The sequence below is a fragment of the Lygodium microphyllum genome, chromosome 14, assembly GCF_053477565.2.
Source record: "Lygodium microphyllum isolate KBCC chromosome 14, Lygodium_microphyllum_v1.1.10, whole genome shotgun sequence".
Lineage (NCBI taxonomy): Eukaryota > Viridiplantae > Streptophyta > Polypodiopsida > Schizaeales > Lygodiaceae > Lygodium > Lygodium microphyllum.
The window spans coordinates 95,515,496-95,534,436 of record NC_141148.1 but is presented as its reverse complement, the minus strand read 5'-3'; the positions used below and the strand labels follow the sequence as shown (position 1 = coordinate 95,534,436).

At 36.8% G+C, this 18,941-nt stretch overlaps 1 protein-coding gene across 5 annotated transcripts; it reads right to left on the bottom strand.

Annotated features, from left to right (window-relative positions):
* Nucleotides 1-1,557: 1,557 nt before the first annotated feature.
* LOC148025874 (uncharacterized) lies at nucleotides 1,558-4,239 on the bottom strand. 5 transcript variants are annotated; one of them, XM_087693135.1, is made up of 8 exons: nucleotides 4,126-4,195; nucleotides 3,222-3,310; nucleotides 3,003-3,065; nucleotides 2,838-2,885; nucleotides 2,557-2,602; nucleotides 2,138-2,191; nucleotides 1,898-1,958; nucleotides 1,558-1,770 (listed from the first exon to the last, which is right to left on the bottom strand). In XM_087693135.1, exons 3-8 carry the CDS (start codon nucleotides 3,041-3,043, stop codon nucleotides 1,742-1,744), a joined length of 279 nt encoding a protein of 92 aa, XP_087549261.1. In that variant the 5' UTR covers nucleotides 3,044-3,065; nucleotides 3,222-3,310; nucleotides 4,126-4,195; the 3' UTR covers nucleotides 1,558-1,741. The 5 variants fall into 5 exon arrangements, with proteins under 5 accessions (XP_087549261.1, XP_087549263.1, XP_087549259.1 ...); XM_087693137.1 differs by having other exon boundaries at nucleotides 2,138-2,188; XM_087693133.1 differs by lacking the exon at nucleotides 2,557-2,602 and having other exon boundaries at nucleotides 2,138-2,188; nucleotides 4,126-4,239.
* Nucleotides 4,240-18,941: the final 14,702 nt, after the last annotated feature.

The window sequence follows — 18,941 nt, the reverse complement described above, 5'->3', positions numbered from 1 at the left end:
AGCACCTCTTTTCACATTGAAACATACAAATTGCCTATTATAAAGAATGGATTTCAAATTGGAACAAGAACTTTGTTTCTTGAATTATAGCACCTCTTTCACATGGAATGTATGGACTATCTATAAACTATGCATTTCGAGTCATATATCTAGGGGGTGCATTTGCAAACATTTACAAATACAAAATGAGTGCATTTATAAACATTCTTCTATAGACCAAGCCACAAAATCATATGATAGAAAACAATGTACATGGTCCAAGATTACTTTCAACAAGGTTATATGAAAGGTCATCCACAGATTAACACTCACATAGCAAGAGATTTGTTTCTTGAATTATAGAACCTCTTTATTGTCTATAAACAATGCATTTTAGGTCAAAAGAAGGGCTTTGAATTGCAACATCTCTTTACTAACATTGAAACCTCCGAATTGTTTATAACCTATGCATTTCAAGTTAGAAAAGAGTATATTGGCTTTTACTATTAGAATTGGATATTCATGTTCCTGACTTGTTCCACACATATCTTATACATAGTTTTGTATAACACCTATAGCTTAAATATTTCCTAGTGTGCATATAATAATGGACTTTATGGACCTTAATATAACATTTGTATTAACAAATGACTTAACCATTTTTTAAATTACTAAGTGTATTTAGTTCTCAAGCAATATTTGGATAAATTCGCTCTACCAAACTAAACTATATACATTTTTTCCCCTAGACTGGAGGGCTAGATAGTTGACCAGTTTATTTTTCCTTTGTGTCATTTTTTTGTGTTTGGGGGGCCATGGATGCAACCCATACTACCTACCAACCCATTGTAGTGGGAGATGGAACCGTGATACCTTAAGTTAGCATGTTTTTTGGGCATTACTTTTAGTTTAGTTTTTACTAACATTGGTAGTTCGAAACCACACATGCAATGCCTAGATTTGATTGATTGTGATTATGGTTTTTGGCTATTTTTCATGTTTAAACAAGTAGCCAAATATTTGTATATAGACAAATAGTTGTGTCTGTCGATGACATGTCACAATTATTTTGGCCTATTTTTTTGTTTAAACAAGTAGACAAACATTTGTATTTGTCGTGACATGTCTGATTAAAGATGTTGCTTGTTGTTTTTCATTGATTTTACATAGTTTGAGGCTCAAACTAGAGTAGGAACATGGAAGGAGATACAATGCTATTTTGTACTTTTGGAAAATTAGGAAATCTAGGGCCAAAAACATAATGTCACAAATGGTCATGCTCTTCAGTCCGAGTGAAATTTGGGAGGGTAGGAACACCTCACTCTTCAAAGGAGAAAGGCTTAGGGTTAGTTAGGTGTGCAGGTATTTACTAGTGGCTTGTATCTTGGGAAAATGGAATAAGTGAAAAGACCAAGTTATAAAGGGTTCTATTAGAGCCTTAATTCTATAAATTCATATTCATACCTTACCAATCAATATCTATTCCCATCTAAATTAAAGGTACTCCAAAACACTTAGTTGTAGCATGGAATAGTGGGCATCCAGTCAAATTTGGGCCTTGCACCAAGGACACATGCATTTGTAAAGTTCAGAATTTGTTCTGATTTATTGGTATACAAATGTCATGTGGTTCTCTACATGGGGCAATAGCCACATCTGTCAGGCAGATGCTATCAAACAGTACACATTAGCATAGGTTTTAGACCAAAATTGCCCACTGAGTGGCAGTTCCAACTGTTTTTGGCTTGACAGTTGTGCCTGGTTAGTTGGATCTCTCTGCTCCATTGCCATCTACACATCATAAGCAAACATATGATCAAAGCATTCAGATTAGAAATCTGCCAATGACCCCTTAAAGGTAGGTGTTTCTCTGTCAGTAATGCTGTGCTAAATGTTGAACATGAGCCACCATCCCTACCTAGGCTGCTGCCGCAAGCAAACGAAGGCCACCGCGGAGGAAGAGGCTGATGGGGTGTCCTCTGCAGCAGAATATATCAGTGATAATTAGGGCAACAATGTTTTCCAGTGTAAGTTTGAAGGGTACACATTGCTGAAACTTGATAAGGGCTGAAACAACAATGCTTTTCCTTAGTCCTAGTGCCCAAACAGTAGGCAGATTGGAGATGATGCCTGAGAACTTCATTGCATGGGTACTTGCCTGCAACTTTGGTTGAAGTGACTCTGGTGTTTTCTGATCAGATGGCTTTCCCTGCTGCAAACAAAGGAGAAAGGCAAATTAACGTTTCTCATCGGCCACTCCTGCATGCCTTCTTCTTGGCATGTGCAGAAAGGCAACAATTCAGCAGATTAGTACAGATGTACTTAGGAATTGGCTTAACATCCATTTACAACAGCTTTGGTGGTTCACTGAGCTTGATAAAGGCTCGACACAACCATGGATCTGAAGATAATCAGGAAGCTCGAGCACCTATAAGCAGCTTTGTGCAAGGCACACAGGACTCTCTCAGCAGATAAAAACTTTCTATAATTATTGTCCGCTTTCTGTACTCTTTCTGATTAGACATGGTGGCCAAGTCGGTGTTATTTGAACCTGCCAATATATATGCCCTGTCTTACCTCAGAACTCAGGGGCATAGGGACAGGCCATATGAGTTCCAGGATCCTGTCAGCGTTGATACACAAAGAAAAGGAAAGCATGAGAAGGAGAAGAAGAAAGAGAAGAGCAGGAGAGAGACCAGAGAAGGTGAGAGTGTGGGGGAGGAGACACTTAGAATAGATTCCTGCAGATAAGAAGAAATGGTTGAAAAACAGAAAGCTGTGATCATGTTTGGATTTCCGAGAGAGAGAGAGAGAGAGAGAGAGAGAGAGAGAGAGAGAGAAGATTTTTTATGTCTTACCTTTCCCAGGGCCCAGTCAGCAGAGTCGAAATATGCTCTCTCATGATCCTGTTCACAGACAACTGTCCTGTAATTACAAGCTTAAGAGGCTCCTAACTACATAATATTTCATGTGGTGACTAAATTGTGGTCATATACATGCAGACCATAAACTGTGTCACTTACTTGTGAAATAAGAGGTGGTCTTTTAGGAAATACACCTCCATACTTCTTTTTCAAAGTAGCTTCCTGTTGATACACCAAAAGTGGGTCATTCAATCCTTGAAGGCTTGCTCTTAATCACATCAAGTTTAGATATGATATTACTGCATGTTGGCTTGCCATGATCAGGATGGTACAGACACTTGAACCAGGACCCAAATTATGTTGTCTAATGCCACATACCTGTTCTTCTGCTGAGGGGATGATCTGCTGGCCTGACTGATTCTTGCTCTCAGCATTGTCTCTCTTCAGGCTCCACATCTTCTACAGTCCTGCGTTCACCAACTCACCATACACAGAAGCTGTGAGGCTGCAAGCAACTATCCAAGCCTAGTCCTATTTTCCATCGAGACTGACTGCTAATATGAAGTCTTAGAGGAAGCCCTGTAACCAACACATGTAGAATGCAAGGCTCTGTGCAAGCATTCCACAATAATTGGTTCCCTTCATCTTGTTTAACAGGCACACTCCCTGGTGTGTCTAGGCATTACGCAAGCAACCCACAATAATTGGTCCCCCCCCCCTTCAATTATGTAACAGGCGCTGCAACCCACACGACGCAATCCACTTTTGTTTTAACAGACCAAAGCCATCAATGCTAGCAGATATTCTTCATGCCTACTAAAACATGTGAAACTTCCTAACACAAAGATGTGTGTAGTGATTGATGCTACGATGCACTTAGAAGCTCTTAACTGCCACTGTGTAAGATCAACCAGTCTAAGAGATTGCCGTTTACCTCTTTGGAAAAGGTAGACTTCCATTATTATCTGCTTATGCTTGCAAGCCCAATGTACTTGGCTCTAGCTAATTTCGTGGTTCTAATAACAGAATTCTCAAAAAAAAAAATATAACAAGCAAAATGATTCAAATGGAAAGCCACATTCACGAGAGTCTATCTTAATCTTGTTAGATTCAGATTGCATCAAAAGGCACTTATCCATACCCGGGATGTGTGTGTGTGTGTGTGTGTATGTTTATGCATGTGCATGGCTAGAGCACGAAAAACACTAATAGCCAAACATGAGAGATTGGATTGAAGCAAGGCAGGCAGGCAAAGAAAGAGCCATGGAAGGAGGGATTTCACCTCTTGTGTTTTGCTGCTGATCAGTTAATGCAAAGATTGAATGGTAGAAGTGGGGAAACCCCATCATCTATATAGGACCCTAGGGAGGCATCTCTCTCTCTCTCTCTCTCTCTCTCTCTCTTTTATATTCTTGCTGCAAGTTTCCTACCCATTTGGTCATGTGCTGTCCCCCCACATCATTGAGGCCTTTTTGCTTTCCTATGCTTTGGTTTGGACCCTTGCGCATGGTTGCACCTGCCCGAATGATGGGCACAACCTCAAACAACATTAGGGTGTCCAAGGGCCTTATCATGCAAGGCCACTAGTGATGGTGGTAGGTGACCACATCACCACCATATATATGGTTACACACGGTGTTGCACAATCACATATAACTTCTAATTTTAAAAAGCTATTGTACTTGAAAAATAAGGAATCTTTTCATATACATTTGAGAGGTGAGAGGAAGATGCCTTGGCTTGCATAGGAGAAGAGACAAGAAGATGGCCATGGATTGCATATTCACCACCATTGCACTACCTTGCATGTCATGTGTCATGTCATGGATGAGCATTGACACCTCCACCAATAAATCCCACTAGTGGTCACATGCATAGGACATCATTCACGATATCAACTTCTCAACGTTCCCCTTCCAAGAAAAAATAGACACACTTAGTAACTAATGCCCATTCAACTACAAGCAAGCACTCTACTCATGGCTAACAATTGCACATATTAACAACACATGCAACAAATGTGTGTGGTTGGACAAACCTCTCAACACACACTGAGAATTTTGTTTCTATTGGTTAACTTGGAAGGAAAAGGATACCTTGGCTTGGTTGTTTATGCACATTTTCTAAGAGTTCCTTGATACTTGGAACACTCTCGTAGAACTTAGTCTAGTAGAACAAGGAGATGTTGAAAGCTTTTTATTGTTGTGAGCAATGTATTTGGTAGGCTGAACCTAGTCTCATAAGTTTGCATTGTTGGCCGTTTACTAGCAAATCAATTAAGAAGCATACTAGGCATTGTAGACCTTGTTCTCATAACCTAAATGTAGCAGACAACAATATTAAGTAAGAGGTGCTTTTATAGGCATAAGACTTAATTTACATGTGCTACATAGATGCACTACATGGGCAAGCAATATATATGTTATGACAAAGAAAGGAAGCAACAAGTAAAAGAAGAAGTAATTTCCTTATGATTAGTATCCAAGCCCTTTAGAGCATTGAAAGACTTAGAGGCCATCAAGCATATCTCAATTGACTAAAACAACAAAGGCATATCATTTTTAAATAACTAGCCAAATAAGAGTTGCACACAGCCATAATAGTTATGATACTATGAAATACAAAATTTATAGGGAACATAGTTGGATAGCTAACAAAGCTTGAGAAGCCACAATTCTCCACTAAATTATCTACATATATAGACTAAGGAATCTGCCAAAAAATTTCATAACCCCAATTGCTCACCACATATTGTCCCACATTCTTGACCATCATTGAGTAGTACCACCAATAGTCTCGAACAGAGAGAAAAGACCAACAATGACTTGAAGCCACCAACAACAAAAATTTTGCCCTAATAGTGTATTAGAGGGAGGGGTTAGGGATCAAGGTGGGTCAAGTGAAGTTATGGTGGGCAAAATGGGTGGGGTCCCATTCTTGGAGTCGTGCAAAACCATTATGTTGTTAATTGATCATAAATAGTGGAAGAGAGGTGTGATTGTGGGTTTTACATCCTCAAACAAATGAACCTTTAAAAGAGCAATAGCATTAGGGATCTCACATGTATGGATAGCTAATAAATAGAGTAGGGGACATGGGCACATGTTTTAGTAGAGTTCAATGCAAATATGGTTAGATATACTAGGTTAGTGACTAAGTTTTTAAAATTGATTCTTCCAAAGTATAACATTTTCAAACAGTACAAAATGAAAAGAGAATGTTTAATTTATCTAAGATTCATATGATTAACTTTTTTCTAGGGAAGCACCTCATAGTAAATGTGAAAAAATGTTTTTCTTTTCACATATGTAATTACTCTTGTAATTGTTTCTTAGTTACATATTTAGAATTTAAAGAAGCTTTGCTTAAAGTTACCTATCAAAAGGTGAGAGATATCACACAACTTGTAGGAGCATGGCCAAATACCAAATGTAACGCTTTTTAAAGATGAAAATATCCACCACAAAAATAGGCATGCAAGCATGCCTCTATAGTTCAAGTGCCTTATAGCTAAAGTCAACCAACTTACACTAATGCTAAATGGAAGTGGGCAAGAATCATGGCATGAAAAGAGAGAAAACAAGGCATGAAGAGGGAATGTCAATGTATAGAATCAAATGTCTTGTCTGATGGATATAAAGCATTTTTGTGTCACCTTATCAATCGTTGTTGAAATCTAAATCATATAGTTAAGTTTATATGAAGAAAATTGTCGCCTGCCAAACACAAGATTTAGAAACATGCCTATCAATATTATTTTTTACATTATCAAAATTGCCTATATCTATATGAAGAAAATCTTGAAGTTGTTTCAAACACACAATGATACAAATTTTCTCAAATAAGTAACATTTCCAATTTATACCAACATACATGCACATTCAATAGAGTGCAGGCCATGTTCTTCTACTTATGAGCCATAACATGTTTGTGCTAGACTTGTATTTGGGACTCTTATATCTAGCACCATTTTATTGACTTGGTGTTATTTATGTCAATTGCATAGGCTGGAATCTTTATTTCTTCTCGTGTGTGAAAGATTCTACTTTTCAAAAGGTTGACATTGATAGTATTCTAGGTCTTTTTAGCTGTGATAATCTAATCATGTATAGCTCCATATGACTTGGAATATTGCTTGCGTATTTTGGAATTACAAATTTGCTTATCAAGCAAACATTGAGATACCTTGTTTGTATATGAAACTTATTATATCTCTCATGTATGTACAAGAAAATGTCCCCATTATTATCAGTGCTACTCCTTTCATTGAAAGCTTCTTGTGTTCTCATAAAGAAACCTTTAAACAAACCTTGAACAAACTCTATGCGTTACAACTAGCAAAAAGTTACTCTATCAACCTGCTATTAGCAAGCTTGTACAACTTTACGACTTCATATTGCAAACTTGGCTTTCTAGGAATAGGTTTCCAAATGATTGCACACTTGCACAAATTGTTCATCATGCATTCTATATTTCTTCAATTCCACCAAATGCATACATGTATTTATCTCATTATTTGTTGTCTACTCATCCACTTCAGTAGATAATGTACTTGAAGCTTGATATAGATTTGAAGGGCAATAATGTATTGTTCAATCTACAGTTCTTTTCAATCTTTGTGCTTCAAAAAGTGTGTCTAGAAAAGAAATATACAAGTTGCTAGCATAAGGACTTGGCAAATTTTAAACAAATAGGAGCTTTAAAAAAGCTAAGAAATATTCACATTTGTTTTATTCTAATTAGGATGTGAATCTAACATGAACGTCAATTTAGCTACAAAGATTTCTACCAGCAATGTTGATGAGGCTTGCTAACCATATGTTGTGTGGTTTTTGCAAGCTTCGAAAGCTTAGAGACTCCACCACTCATTTCACACTTTTATTAAGGGGGGCATGCTTCATGTGAGATGATGTGATTTTTTATGCATGGTATGGCATCTTGTGTACACATCGAAGTGTGGTTATGTGTGCACTAGATGTGTTTGGACATGTGATGTATGGTTATGGTTTTTCTACGTATGCATGTACACATGTGTGCATTGTAAAAGAAGCATGATGCAATCTATAACCCCTTTCCATGCATACAAGCTCAATTAGTGTATTATATAAATTGACATTAAATTGAGTGCATGCTAATTATGAAAAAATTAATATACTTATGAAAATTATTTTTAAGGATAGCATATGATAAAATGAATATTAGAATTGTTATTCAAAGAGCAATTAAATGTAAGGGTTGTGATGAAAATTACATGACTTTCCATGATCTAAATCTATTATACCAAATTTATGATATGTATGCTATACTTTATGCTTTATGCAACCCCCCACCCCTAAAACCCAAAACCCCCTTTTACACACTAAGATGATTCCCATCTATATTGTAGCTTGGACACCCAATATCCACTTGTGAGAAGTTCTTACTTTCCACATCAAACATCACTTTTTTTGTAGCATGCATGAAATTCATGTAATTCAAAACCTCTCCAAAATTTAAGTTTACATGTGTTAGGTTATTAAACCATGCTTTTAGTAGACATTCTCCATGAAGGAGAAGGGGAGAGGGGGAAAGAAAGGGAACTATACACACACACACACACACACACACACACACACACACACACACACACACACACACACACACACACACACACACACACACACACACACACACACACACACACACACACACACACACACATTATAATGGAGAAGAAGAAGAAGAAGCAAGTCTAGGGTTTTTAGCTTCTTATCTTGTGTGCACTCTTTGTGTGTTGTGTTTCTTGCAAGAGCTCAAGCTCCCCCTCTCTCCCTCTATCTTTTTATGGTATTAGAGTACTATTCAAGTGAGGATCTGTGAGCTATAAGCACAAGAGTCTACAAAGAAGCCTTTCTATGGAGTACATCTATGGAGATCTCTCTCATACAATCTCCAATTAACAAGTTGTCTTTGTGGGCTTGCAGTACTCAAGGGAATATCATAAATCTTTGGTCTCTCTAGTCTGAATCTATGCAATTGGATTCACATTTTGGGCACATTTCCATCTCCATTTGGGAGTTAGAGGATATTCATACGCAAATCTGGTAAGGTTCCTGAACTTTGCAAGCCTTATCATTTCACAAATAGGTTCTAGATGTTGGGTGTGGCAGATAGTACTTGGATGCTATTAGACATTACAAGTGTTGCTCAAGGTATGCTTATGTATTGAGTTTAGTACATGTGGTAGTTTACCTAAAGTAGTAGGTTGTTGATAAAAGAAAATTTTTTATTTTTTATTGCACAATGTTTGAGTGATTTAATCAAATTATCAATGACAAGCTTGATAAGCATAACTTTCATGCTTAGAAGTTTAGATTGACCAATTGCCTCATGGGTAAACATTATTGAAACTACAATGAAGGAAATAATGTTGAGGCTCTAGAGTTATCAAAGGAAAATGCTATGCCTGACTAGGCCAAGGCATTTAAGGAATGGAACAATAGTGCTTAGAAAGTTATGTGTTGATTTTTTTAATGCCAGGAGGCATATTTCACGGTGGATTCCGTGCCACGGTGGATTCCGTGCCACGGTGGATTCCGTGCCACGGTGGATTCCGTGAGGTTTTACGGTGGATTCCGTAAACTTTGTTGACCGGGGCTCATACACAAAGTGGATTCTTTGTGTGAGAAGTTGATGGGGACGCCTATCCTTTTCGGGCGTTTCATTAATTTAGTGTGTACATGGGTGATTCCATAGCGGGTGATTCCGCAAAATACATATTAAATTAATAAACGTTTATGAGTTTAGAGTGTGCACTCGTGATAAATTAAGGTTAGGATTGATTTCTAACCAGTTGATTTATTTATGTAGCTGAAGACTGCTAGCTATTCACTTTTGTCGGTTTAATTGTATTATTTTACTAATGATTGTAAATGCTTCAGTTGATGTGTAGAGATAGCAGCAGTGGTGGAGGAAAGCATTGGAGGATAGCGTGTATTCGAGTTATCACTTATATTTTGATGGGCGCATACCTTAGGCATGGCGCCTATATTTTGTCACGCCTATTTATTAAGGCATTGGATATTTATTTATTATTTTGTATGCGCATGGGCGCACGATTATGATATTTGTATTTGGACATTGTATTGGGTATGCCTAACTCTTTGGGCGCCCGCCCATTAGCTTTATTTCTATTTTGTGCTAAAGCAAACTCAAAAGCCAAAAGCGTGTTATTTTGTAATTTGGGCTATTATTTGAACTTGAAGATGATTAATACATAAAAATGCATGCTTTGTGGAGCACTCACACAAGGCATGGGGGGAGATCGCACCCAATTGGTCTCTTGTTCATGTCGTGCATGCTTTCTACCTTGAGTTTTGTGCAAAAAGTAGAGTTCTTTGGTTCTTGGGGACCTTCCGGCGTTCACTACGTGAGCATATAGCATCCGATCTGCACACTATTTTTATCAGTATTTTATACAACATGATTGGGTATATATAGGATGCAAATAGTCCTCCAAAAGCATGGGCAATAACTTGGTCAAACTATTTGGTACAAATACCAAAGCTAGAAATTTGTACTTGAAGTCTAAGTTAAACAATGTCAAGCGTGGCAATATGTCTATCAATAGCATTATTGAGGCTCTTGGATCTATTAAAGTGTAGGTTGATGATTATGGTATAGTGGCTACATGTCTTGATGGATTGGGAGAGGTGTACAAGCAATTCTGAACCTCCGTCAACACAAGAGACAACATCCCTAATTTTGCATATCTAATATCTATGTAGACATTAGAAGATAAAAACTTGACTTGCTATGTCTTCATCATAGAGCAATAATAGTTCAAAACATGTGCTCTATTCAAACACAAGTAGAGGTAGAGATCATGATAGTAGGAACCATGGTAGCGACCATTATAGGAAAAATCAAGGGCAATCTCATGACTCACAAGAGCTATCACATACATGTGGTAGAGGTCAATCTCAAGGAAAGGGGAGCCATAGAGGACATGGTAGACATAACACAGAATGCTATAATTATGGTCAAAAAGGTAATATCACATATAACTATCCAAAAAAGGAAAGAGGTGGAAGCAACATAAATGGGAGAAGACAGTATAATAATTATACATCTACTGGTAATCAGGTTGATAATAAGAAGTTATTTGTTATGCAACATATGATGAAAGGAGTGAATATAGATGCGTCAACAATAATAACTTATGATACATGGTATGTGGATTTTGGTTCATCTAAAGATATGAAATCTCATGGAGAATGGTTTAAAGAAATAAAAATTTTTAAAATGCCTACTTTTGCGAAAATAGATGAGAATACAATGCATCCTATTGCTCATATTGGAGTATTTCATTGTAGATGCACGATGGAAAATTCAAATATTTGATTGATGTGTTGCATGTGCCTAACATCACAAAGAACTTGGTTTCTATTGTTGTAAAAATGGTTGTTGAGCAATGATGGCAAGTAGTTTACTCAGAATTGTTGCTTTGTAGAATATTTCAAGAATGGATGTAAATTGGTTGCAAAAGGCAATCATGTGGGAAATATATTTACCTTGGTTGTAAATGTGCCCAAACTAAATCTTGCTATGCTTGCACAAGATGTAGAAGGTGTGGTCAATATTGAAATTTGACATAAATGTATTGGGTATATAAATGTGCAAGGGTTGAAGAATATATAGACATATGAAATTGTTACAGGCTTGCCTAAGTTCAAAGTGGCTAATATGCAAAACGTTTGTGAAGCATGTCAATTTGGAAAATAGATAAGGCATGCATTTTTCCATGATAAACATGTAAGTAAGTACTCACTTGATATTGTACATTTGAATATATGGGGTCTTACAAATACTATATCAATGGTAGCTGGATTAAGTATTATGTAATCCTTATTAATGATCATAGAAGGAAGGAATATGTACATTTCATGAAGGAGAAAAGTGAGGTGTTCTTTCACTTTCAAGATTTTAAAAATCTAATTGAGAAATTGATAGGTATGTACAATAAGTGCATGAGGTCAGATGGAGAGGGAGAGTACCTCTCCAATGAATTCAATAATTTTTTGAAATAGCATAGAATTCAAAGGTAGTTTACATGCATGTATACCGGGCAACAAAATGGTATTGCTAAAAGGAAGAATATGCACATTGTAGAAATTACATAAGCCTTGATGGTGGCTGGAAAAATTATGCCTCATCATTATTGGGTTGAAGCTATCTCTATAGTTGTGTATATCATGAATAAGATTCCCATTGTTACAATGCATGATGTAATACCTGAGAAGAAGTTTATTAGAAAGAAATAAAAGTTATCACATGTTAAGTATTTGGATGCATTGCATATGTATATGTTCATGAAGAGCTAAGAAAGAAGTTATATATTTAAATCTAAAAAGTAAGTATTTGTTGGCTATTCCCTTGAGCAAAAGGATTATAGCTTCATAATCCACTTTTATGAAAGCTACATGTGAGCAAAGATGTTGTGTTTGATGAAATAAGATGCTAGTATGTTTTTGAAAAATAGATTGTTGTTGCACATGATGTAAAAGAAAAGGTGATTGCAAAAAATCTAGGTCCACAGTCATAGACCTTGAGTGGGCCCAAAAAGTCCTCTTCTAGTAGGTTTATTGAGGCCATGGAGCAGCAAGTTGTGTGTGAATAGCACTTCTACAAGTGTAGAAAATGCATCACAAAATAGAAAAGAACAAGTGGTTGGGTCACTTGGTGTGGTAGATATTTCAATAGGCTATTTACATGTAGGTGGTGAGTCTAAAGGTTTAAATCAAAGTATAGGTGAGTAATTTGGTATTCCAATTGTTCATACACCTAGTGTAAGAAAAAACAATGCTCATGTAAAGGGATCACAGAGTACTCCACAAGTATGTAGGTCAACAAGAGTAAGGTATAATGTAAACATGATTATGTTGCTCGCCACTATGCATATATAATGAAGGCTATAAATCAATTGAGTTCACCTTGAGGGAAAGAAAGCTACAGGCTACAAGTGGGGTTACAAAGTAAAGTATAATGTAGATGGAAGTGTGAGGAGGTATAAAGTAAAATTGGTTGCCAAAGGTTTTGAATAGACCTATGGAATATAATGTAAGGATAGATTTTCTCTAGTGCAAAGATGGCAACTATAAGAGCTATCATTACAGTGGCTACAACAAAATGTTGGGTATTGCATTAAATGGATGTAAAGAATGAATTCTTGCATGGTGAGATATAAGAAGAGGTGCACATGGAGCAACCATAGGGTTATAAGTGTATGGTTCATCCAGATTATGTGTGTAGGGTATATATGACAAGATAGCATAGCATCTTGCCTCTATTGGTTTTCATGTTGGAAATGTAGATCACTTGCTTTATGGGCATCAAAGTGGTGACATTGTTATGATTACATTGTATATGGATGATTTGATAATTGGGATTGATAATATGCAAGAGGTATAGAGTGTCAAGAGTCTTGTTGACAAGAAAGATTTGGGAGAGCTAAAGTACTTTCTTGGCATTGCAATGATAAGAATATTTGAGGGGATATGGTTTTTACAATGGAAATATATATTGGATGTGTTGATGAAGTATGGTATGGCTGATTGCAAGCCAATCTTAGTACCATTGGATAAAAATATTAAGCTAAGTGATGATATGGGTGAGGTGTTGGACAATCACTTGATATATAGGAAGATTTGATCTTCAACAATATCTTGAGGCTAGATTGTAACTACATAGTTAGCTTGGAGTCTCAATTTACATAGGTGCCTCGTAAGCCTTATTTGGATAATATGATATATACCTTATAGTACCTTAGGTCCACATTAGATTATGGTAACTTTTATGCAGCTAACTTGGTAGTGTAGTTGTTTGGTTATATTGATGCAGATTAGGTGGACATTGTGTCTAACAAGAAGTCCACCATTAGCTATGTATTTTCCTTTGGAGTGGGGCTATGACTTGGAATAGTAAGAAACAGTCCATTATTGCATTATTGAGTAGATGTAGAGTACACGGTTGCTATTACGGCAGCATGTGAGGTAGCTTGGATGTGGAAGCTACTTGATGATTTTGGGATACAAATAGAGAGGAGGATTGTCATTTATTGTGACAATATGAGTAGTATACAATTGGCAAGGAACACATTTTTTCATGCATGCTCAAAACACATTGAGGTTCATTACTGTTTCATCAAAGAGCAGGTCTTAGCAGGACGCTGACCTCATAAATGTGAGCACAAAGGAGAAAGTTGTAGATATTTTCATGAAGGCCCTAGGAGTAGAAAAGCTTCAATGATTTGGAAGTTTACTTAGAGTATAGGTCATGGAGTTGAGTTGGAGGGAGAGTGTTGAGATGTCAAGCTTCAATGATTTGGAAGTTTACTTAGAGTATAGGTCATGGAGTTGAGTTGGAGGGAGAGTGTTGAGATGTCAAGCTTCAATGATTTATAGGTCATGGAGTTGAGTTGGAGGGAGAGTGTTGATATTTTCATGAAGGCCCTAGGAGTAGAAAAGCTTCAATGATTTGGAAGTTTACTTAGAGTATAGGTCATGGAGTTGAGTTGGAGGGAGAGTGTTGAGATGTCAAGCTCGACACTCACATACTTGGATATCGTTTTCACATTCACATCACTAACATGGTTGGTACAGGCATTAGCATATCATTCCAATAATACTTTAAAATTGGACATTAGTTAGTTCACCTATCAGAATTATGGAATATCTATCTACTCATCTTTCTACTTAGCATGTTTACACTATGTACCACTTGTATATTATGTATGTTGTACTCTCTCTCTTTATTCTTAGTTGATTGTTCTAGTGGAGAAGAAGAAGAACAAGAAGAAAGAGTAGGTTATTTAGCTTCCAATCTTGTTTGCATTCTTTGTGTGTTGTGTGTTTTGCAAGAGCTCAAAATCCCTCTCTCTCCCCCAATCTTTTCAAGATATAAATCATTAATCACATGGGTAAAATGCTTCTTTGATGTAAATGTGAGACATGCAACCATGTGAAAGGTGTTAATATGGTATAATTGTTGGCTTCAAAGTACAAATTTTTCAATAATAAAATACATTCAAGATGTTGAAATACAAAGCATGGACATTGAAGGGATGATGGGACGACATAAGCTAGGGGGGAGGTGGGATTTTGGTGAGTGTGAAAGAGAGAAGAGAGGAGCACCCAAAGAGTGATTTCTATCAACCATTGCATAAGTGATAGTCGATAACATCACTAATGTGATATACATAGAGATGAAGCGGTGTCCTTTATGCAATGCTACATTTCTTATAAGATGATTTTGTAATAAATTTTTTATGTCAAATAGATGATGGCATACACTATTTATGCTAGGCTTTGGGGTCTTATTTTTGAGACACACACACACACACATACATGTGTGTGTGTGTGTGTGTGTGTGTGTGTGTGTGTGTGTGTGTGTGTGTGTGTGTGTACATGCACACACACACACATACGTATCCTATAGACATACACTAGGCAATCTGCACCTAGATTAACGGGCGTTGTATTTGGTGTGATAACCAACAACATGACAAGAGAGAGTGTTCTGCCTTCCGTGAGGCTGAAGCACAGAAGCTCGTCTTTTGGAAAGACGGAAAAATTCATGCGGCTAAAACTGGTCTTCCACTAAAGCCAAATTTTGGCAATGGTGGAATGAAGAAAATATTAGAAGATTTAGCTGTAAAGAATGCCTATGCAGCAATTGATGCAGCTACCTATTAGGTTGCAAATTGAGCCAATTAAATCAAGTTTGAATGCATGTAAAGCTAATGTGCAATCTAAAGTATGGATGCAGGCACTAGATCAAATGGAACGTGGTAAAGCAGCCAAAGAAGATTTGGCTAATGCTAGTCAGTATATTCGAGGAATAATTGTTTGGAAAGAACCGGTATATTCTTTTTCTGCCTTTGCACATTTGGCTGATGTCAATCATAAAGAAGTCTCGGTTGAAGAAAAGAGAAGAAGAGAAGATGAACCAGGGCCTTCCTCTTCTGGCCCTCCAAAATGGGTAACTAGAAGAACACCTGAACAACCAAAGCTTGCTGAAAATATAACCCCAGATCAAGAGATGGAAGATGTGCCACAAACAAAGAAGTCCGAAGAAAAGAAGAAAGGCACGCAGCCATGCTACAAATTGCAGTCTGATATAGAATCTGCAACCAATCTCAAACGAATCCTAGAAGAACGAATTCTAGGAAGCAAAATTGAATTCACCTTAGGCGAAATTCTTAGAATTGCTAAACGTGAATTCAATGATGTAATTATTAATATAATCAAAAGGAAAAGACAATATGTTGATGATGAAGAAATAGTGCATGCTTTTTTGCAAGTTCTTCGAGTTTTTTGTGCAGGATGAAGAGAAGCTGACTTCACAAGGAATTCAACTTAAAGCAGTTAAAGAATTAATTGCAGCGATTGAAGCTGAAAATAAAGAAAACATGAATGCAAAAATTAAAGAAGTGAAAGCTAAAAATGTAATGATCGGCTGGTCCAAACTAGTTGGGCAGCCCACCTCTCAAAAAAAAGGTCGTCTGCATCACATGCATGAGGAAGAAGAGGCTCGGTTCATTCCAAGCAGTCACTACTCCCGTATGCGTTGGGCAAGAGCAACAACGGAGACAGTTAACAAAATTGGAGAAAGAGAAACACCATGTATTGCACTCTTAGACCATGGCTCGAAGATAAACGTCATGGCAAGGAGTCTCTATGAAAGTGGGGATGGCCCATAGATGTTGATCCAGGTTGGCGAATGAGAGCTGCAAACAACTCTTCTGAAGAGTTATATGTTGCATGTCCTAATGTGCAGGTAACTATTGGAGACATAAAAGACAATTTTCACTTTTTTGTTCAAGACTCTTGTAGTTACCCTATCATTTTTGGGCAACCTTACATTTCTGAAGCCCGCTTGGAAACAAAAGCTCTTGATGATGGTTCTTCCTATGTTGGAATCCGAAGCAATAATAATGAACGAGCTGTCCAATTTCTTACTGTGTGTGTTAACCATCATCGAAACAGAGATCAACTATGTGATTATCTTGTGCCTCCTAATGCCTGAGAATTCAAGGGTTTTCGGGCTGCACTACTATAAAGGGCGGCTATGGTAGTGCGTCATATAAAAAGATTGAACCTCCTCATGCAACAGAAACTCTGTCTCTAGCAAATTTATATGTATGTACAACCAATAGTATGGGCTGTTATAAGTCTCTTCCGGCCATGACTAAGGCTTTAACAAAATATTTATGTCATGTAAAAAGGGAGCTGAAAACTTATGACATGGACTAAAAATGAAGCTATTTCAGGCTTTTTTTTTTGGATTGATTACTAATGACACATTGGCTGAAATATATGGAGCTGCTCATGCAGAAAATCAGGCTGAAAATCAGTCCATAGAAGTATGTACATTGGATTTTTATCAAACAATTCAAGAATTTGTTGAACAGGAAGACAATGGTTTACTCAACAAGGCTAAAGCACAAGTGGAGACAAAATACAAGACAGTGGATAAGAAAGTCAAGCCTGTGGCAGTCCCACTACCTCCTAAAAGTGAAGCGCTCACTGATAGGGTAGCAAATCAACCAAGTCTTCGTGATCCTTCCAACATTGGTCACAAGTTCACATCTGAAAGTATAAAAGAGCTCAAAATAGGTGAAAATTCTTTCCTTTTGCTGGCTAAAAAACACTCTTTTATGCAAATGCTAATGAAACATGGAAAATCTTTTGCTTTTCAACCAAGTGAAATAGGCTGTGTGGATCCAAATATTGTGGCTCCTATGGTCATTTTTACGATCCCACATGTGCCTTGGAACCTCAAGCCCATTCCCATTCCAAGGGCGCATCTAGCCAATTTATTGGAACTTCTAAATGAGAAGATTAGAATGAATATTTTAGAACCTTCTTCAGCACCTTATTCAAACCGATGGTTTACTGTGCCTAAGAAAAATTGATCTTTACGATTCATTCAAGAAAATGGCATTTTGACATGTGATGGGTTGTCTCAAAAAGGCCTATAGGTCTTGTTAAGGGAAGCCATGAAAAGAGGGGATGATGGAATAAGAGCATCGATGGCCCCAATCATAAGGAGCATGCAAATCAATGTCCATGAGAAAAACAAATAATGGGATTCTTGTATTATATTAGATGTATTTATTATTTTTAGTATTGAAATTTTTGTCAAGTCTAGGTTTTAAATCTCAATTTTCAAATTTTACAATTCATTTTACATACACCTTGGTCTTTTTTGAAAATTATTACAAGCTAGTCAATTGAGGCAAATGGCCACCTTTCTCCTCCACAAAGCCATCAAAATGGACAGAGCTTAGAAACAAGAATAAATCATAATGAAGAAGAAAAAGGTATTGCAAAGAATCGAGCCACTCCCACTATAGGCCGAGATATCTCCATCACTATTTCATAAAGAATAGTGTGTGTAACTACCATTTTTTTTGTTTATTTTAGGACTCCAATTCCTATTGGGTTGGCATGTCAAAATAGAGGAAGAGAATATTATTCAGTAAGATGAAGAATGGTTGGAAGATAAGTCAAAAGGAAAAGACAAGGTGGAGAACTCGTTGAATTTTGAACCAAAACTAGATGCAGGAATAGCATGGGACGAGTTTGTTGAGCTTCCTAAAAGAATGTTGAGGACCCTTTATATCTCATACTAAGAGGCTAGTTTCCTTCTCTAACCTACCCACCATTAAGTAGATAGAGCAGTAGTGAGTATGTGTTTTATAAAAGAATTGTAGTACTAACTACTAAATAGTACTTGATAGTAAATAGATTATGCTAACTTGAATAGTACTAAATAATATATTTGTCATAAATTAGTTTCAATTTTATTGAAAATAATAAAGCTATACTAAGATAGTCTTAAGTTATACTAAAATGGTAAAATAAAGAAATAGTAGAATACTAAAATTGGATTTAGTAAGTCAAAGAACTAGTAAAATTGGATTTTGTTTTGGTAGACTACTCATTGGCTTCCAACTACTAGATAGTGGAAACATGCAATTGTCAACAATCCTGAGACATCTAACTACCTTGAACAATCCCAAACCAGTGCAACTACCATTGAAGATGCTACCTGCTA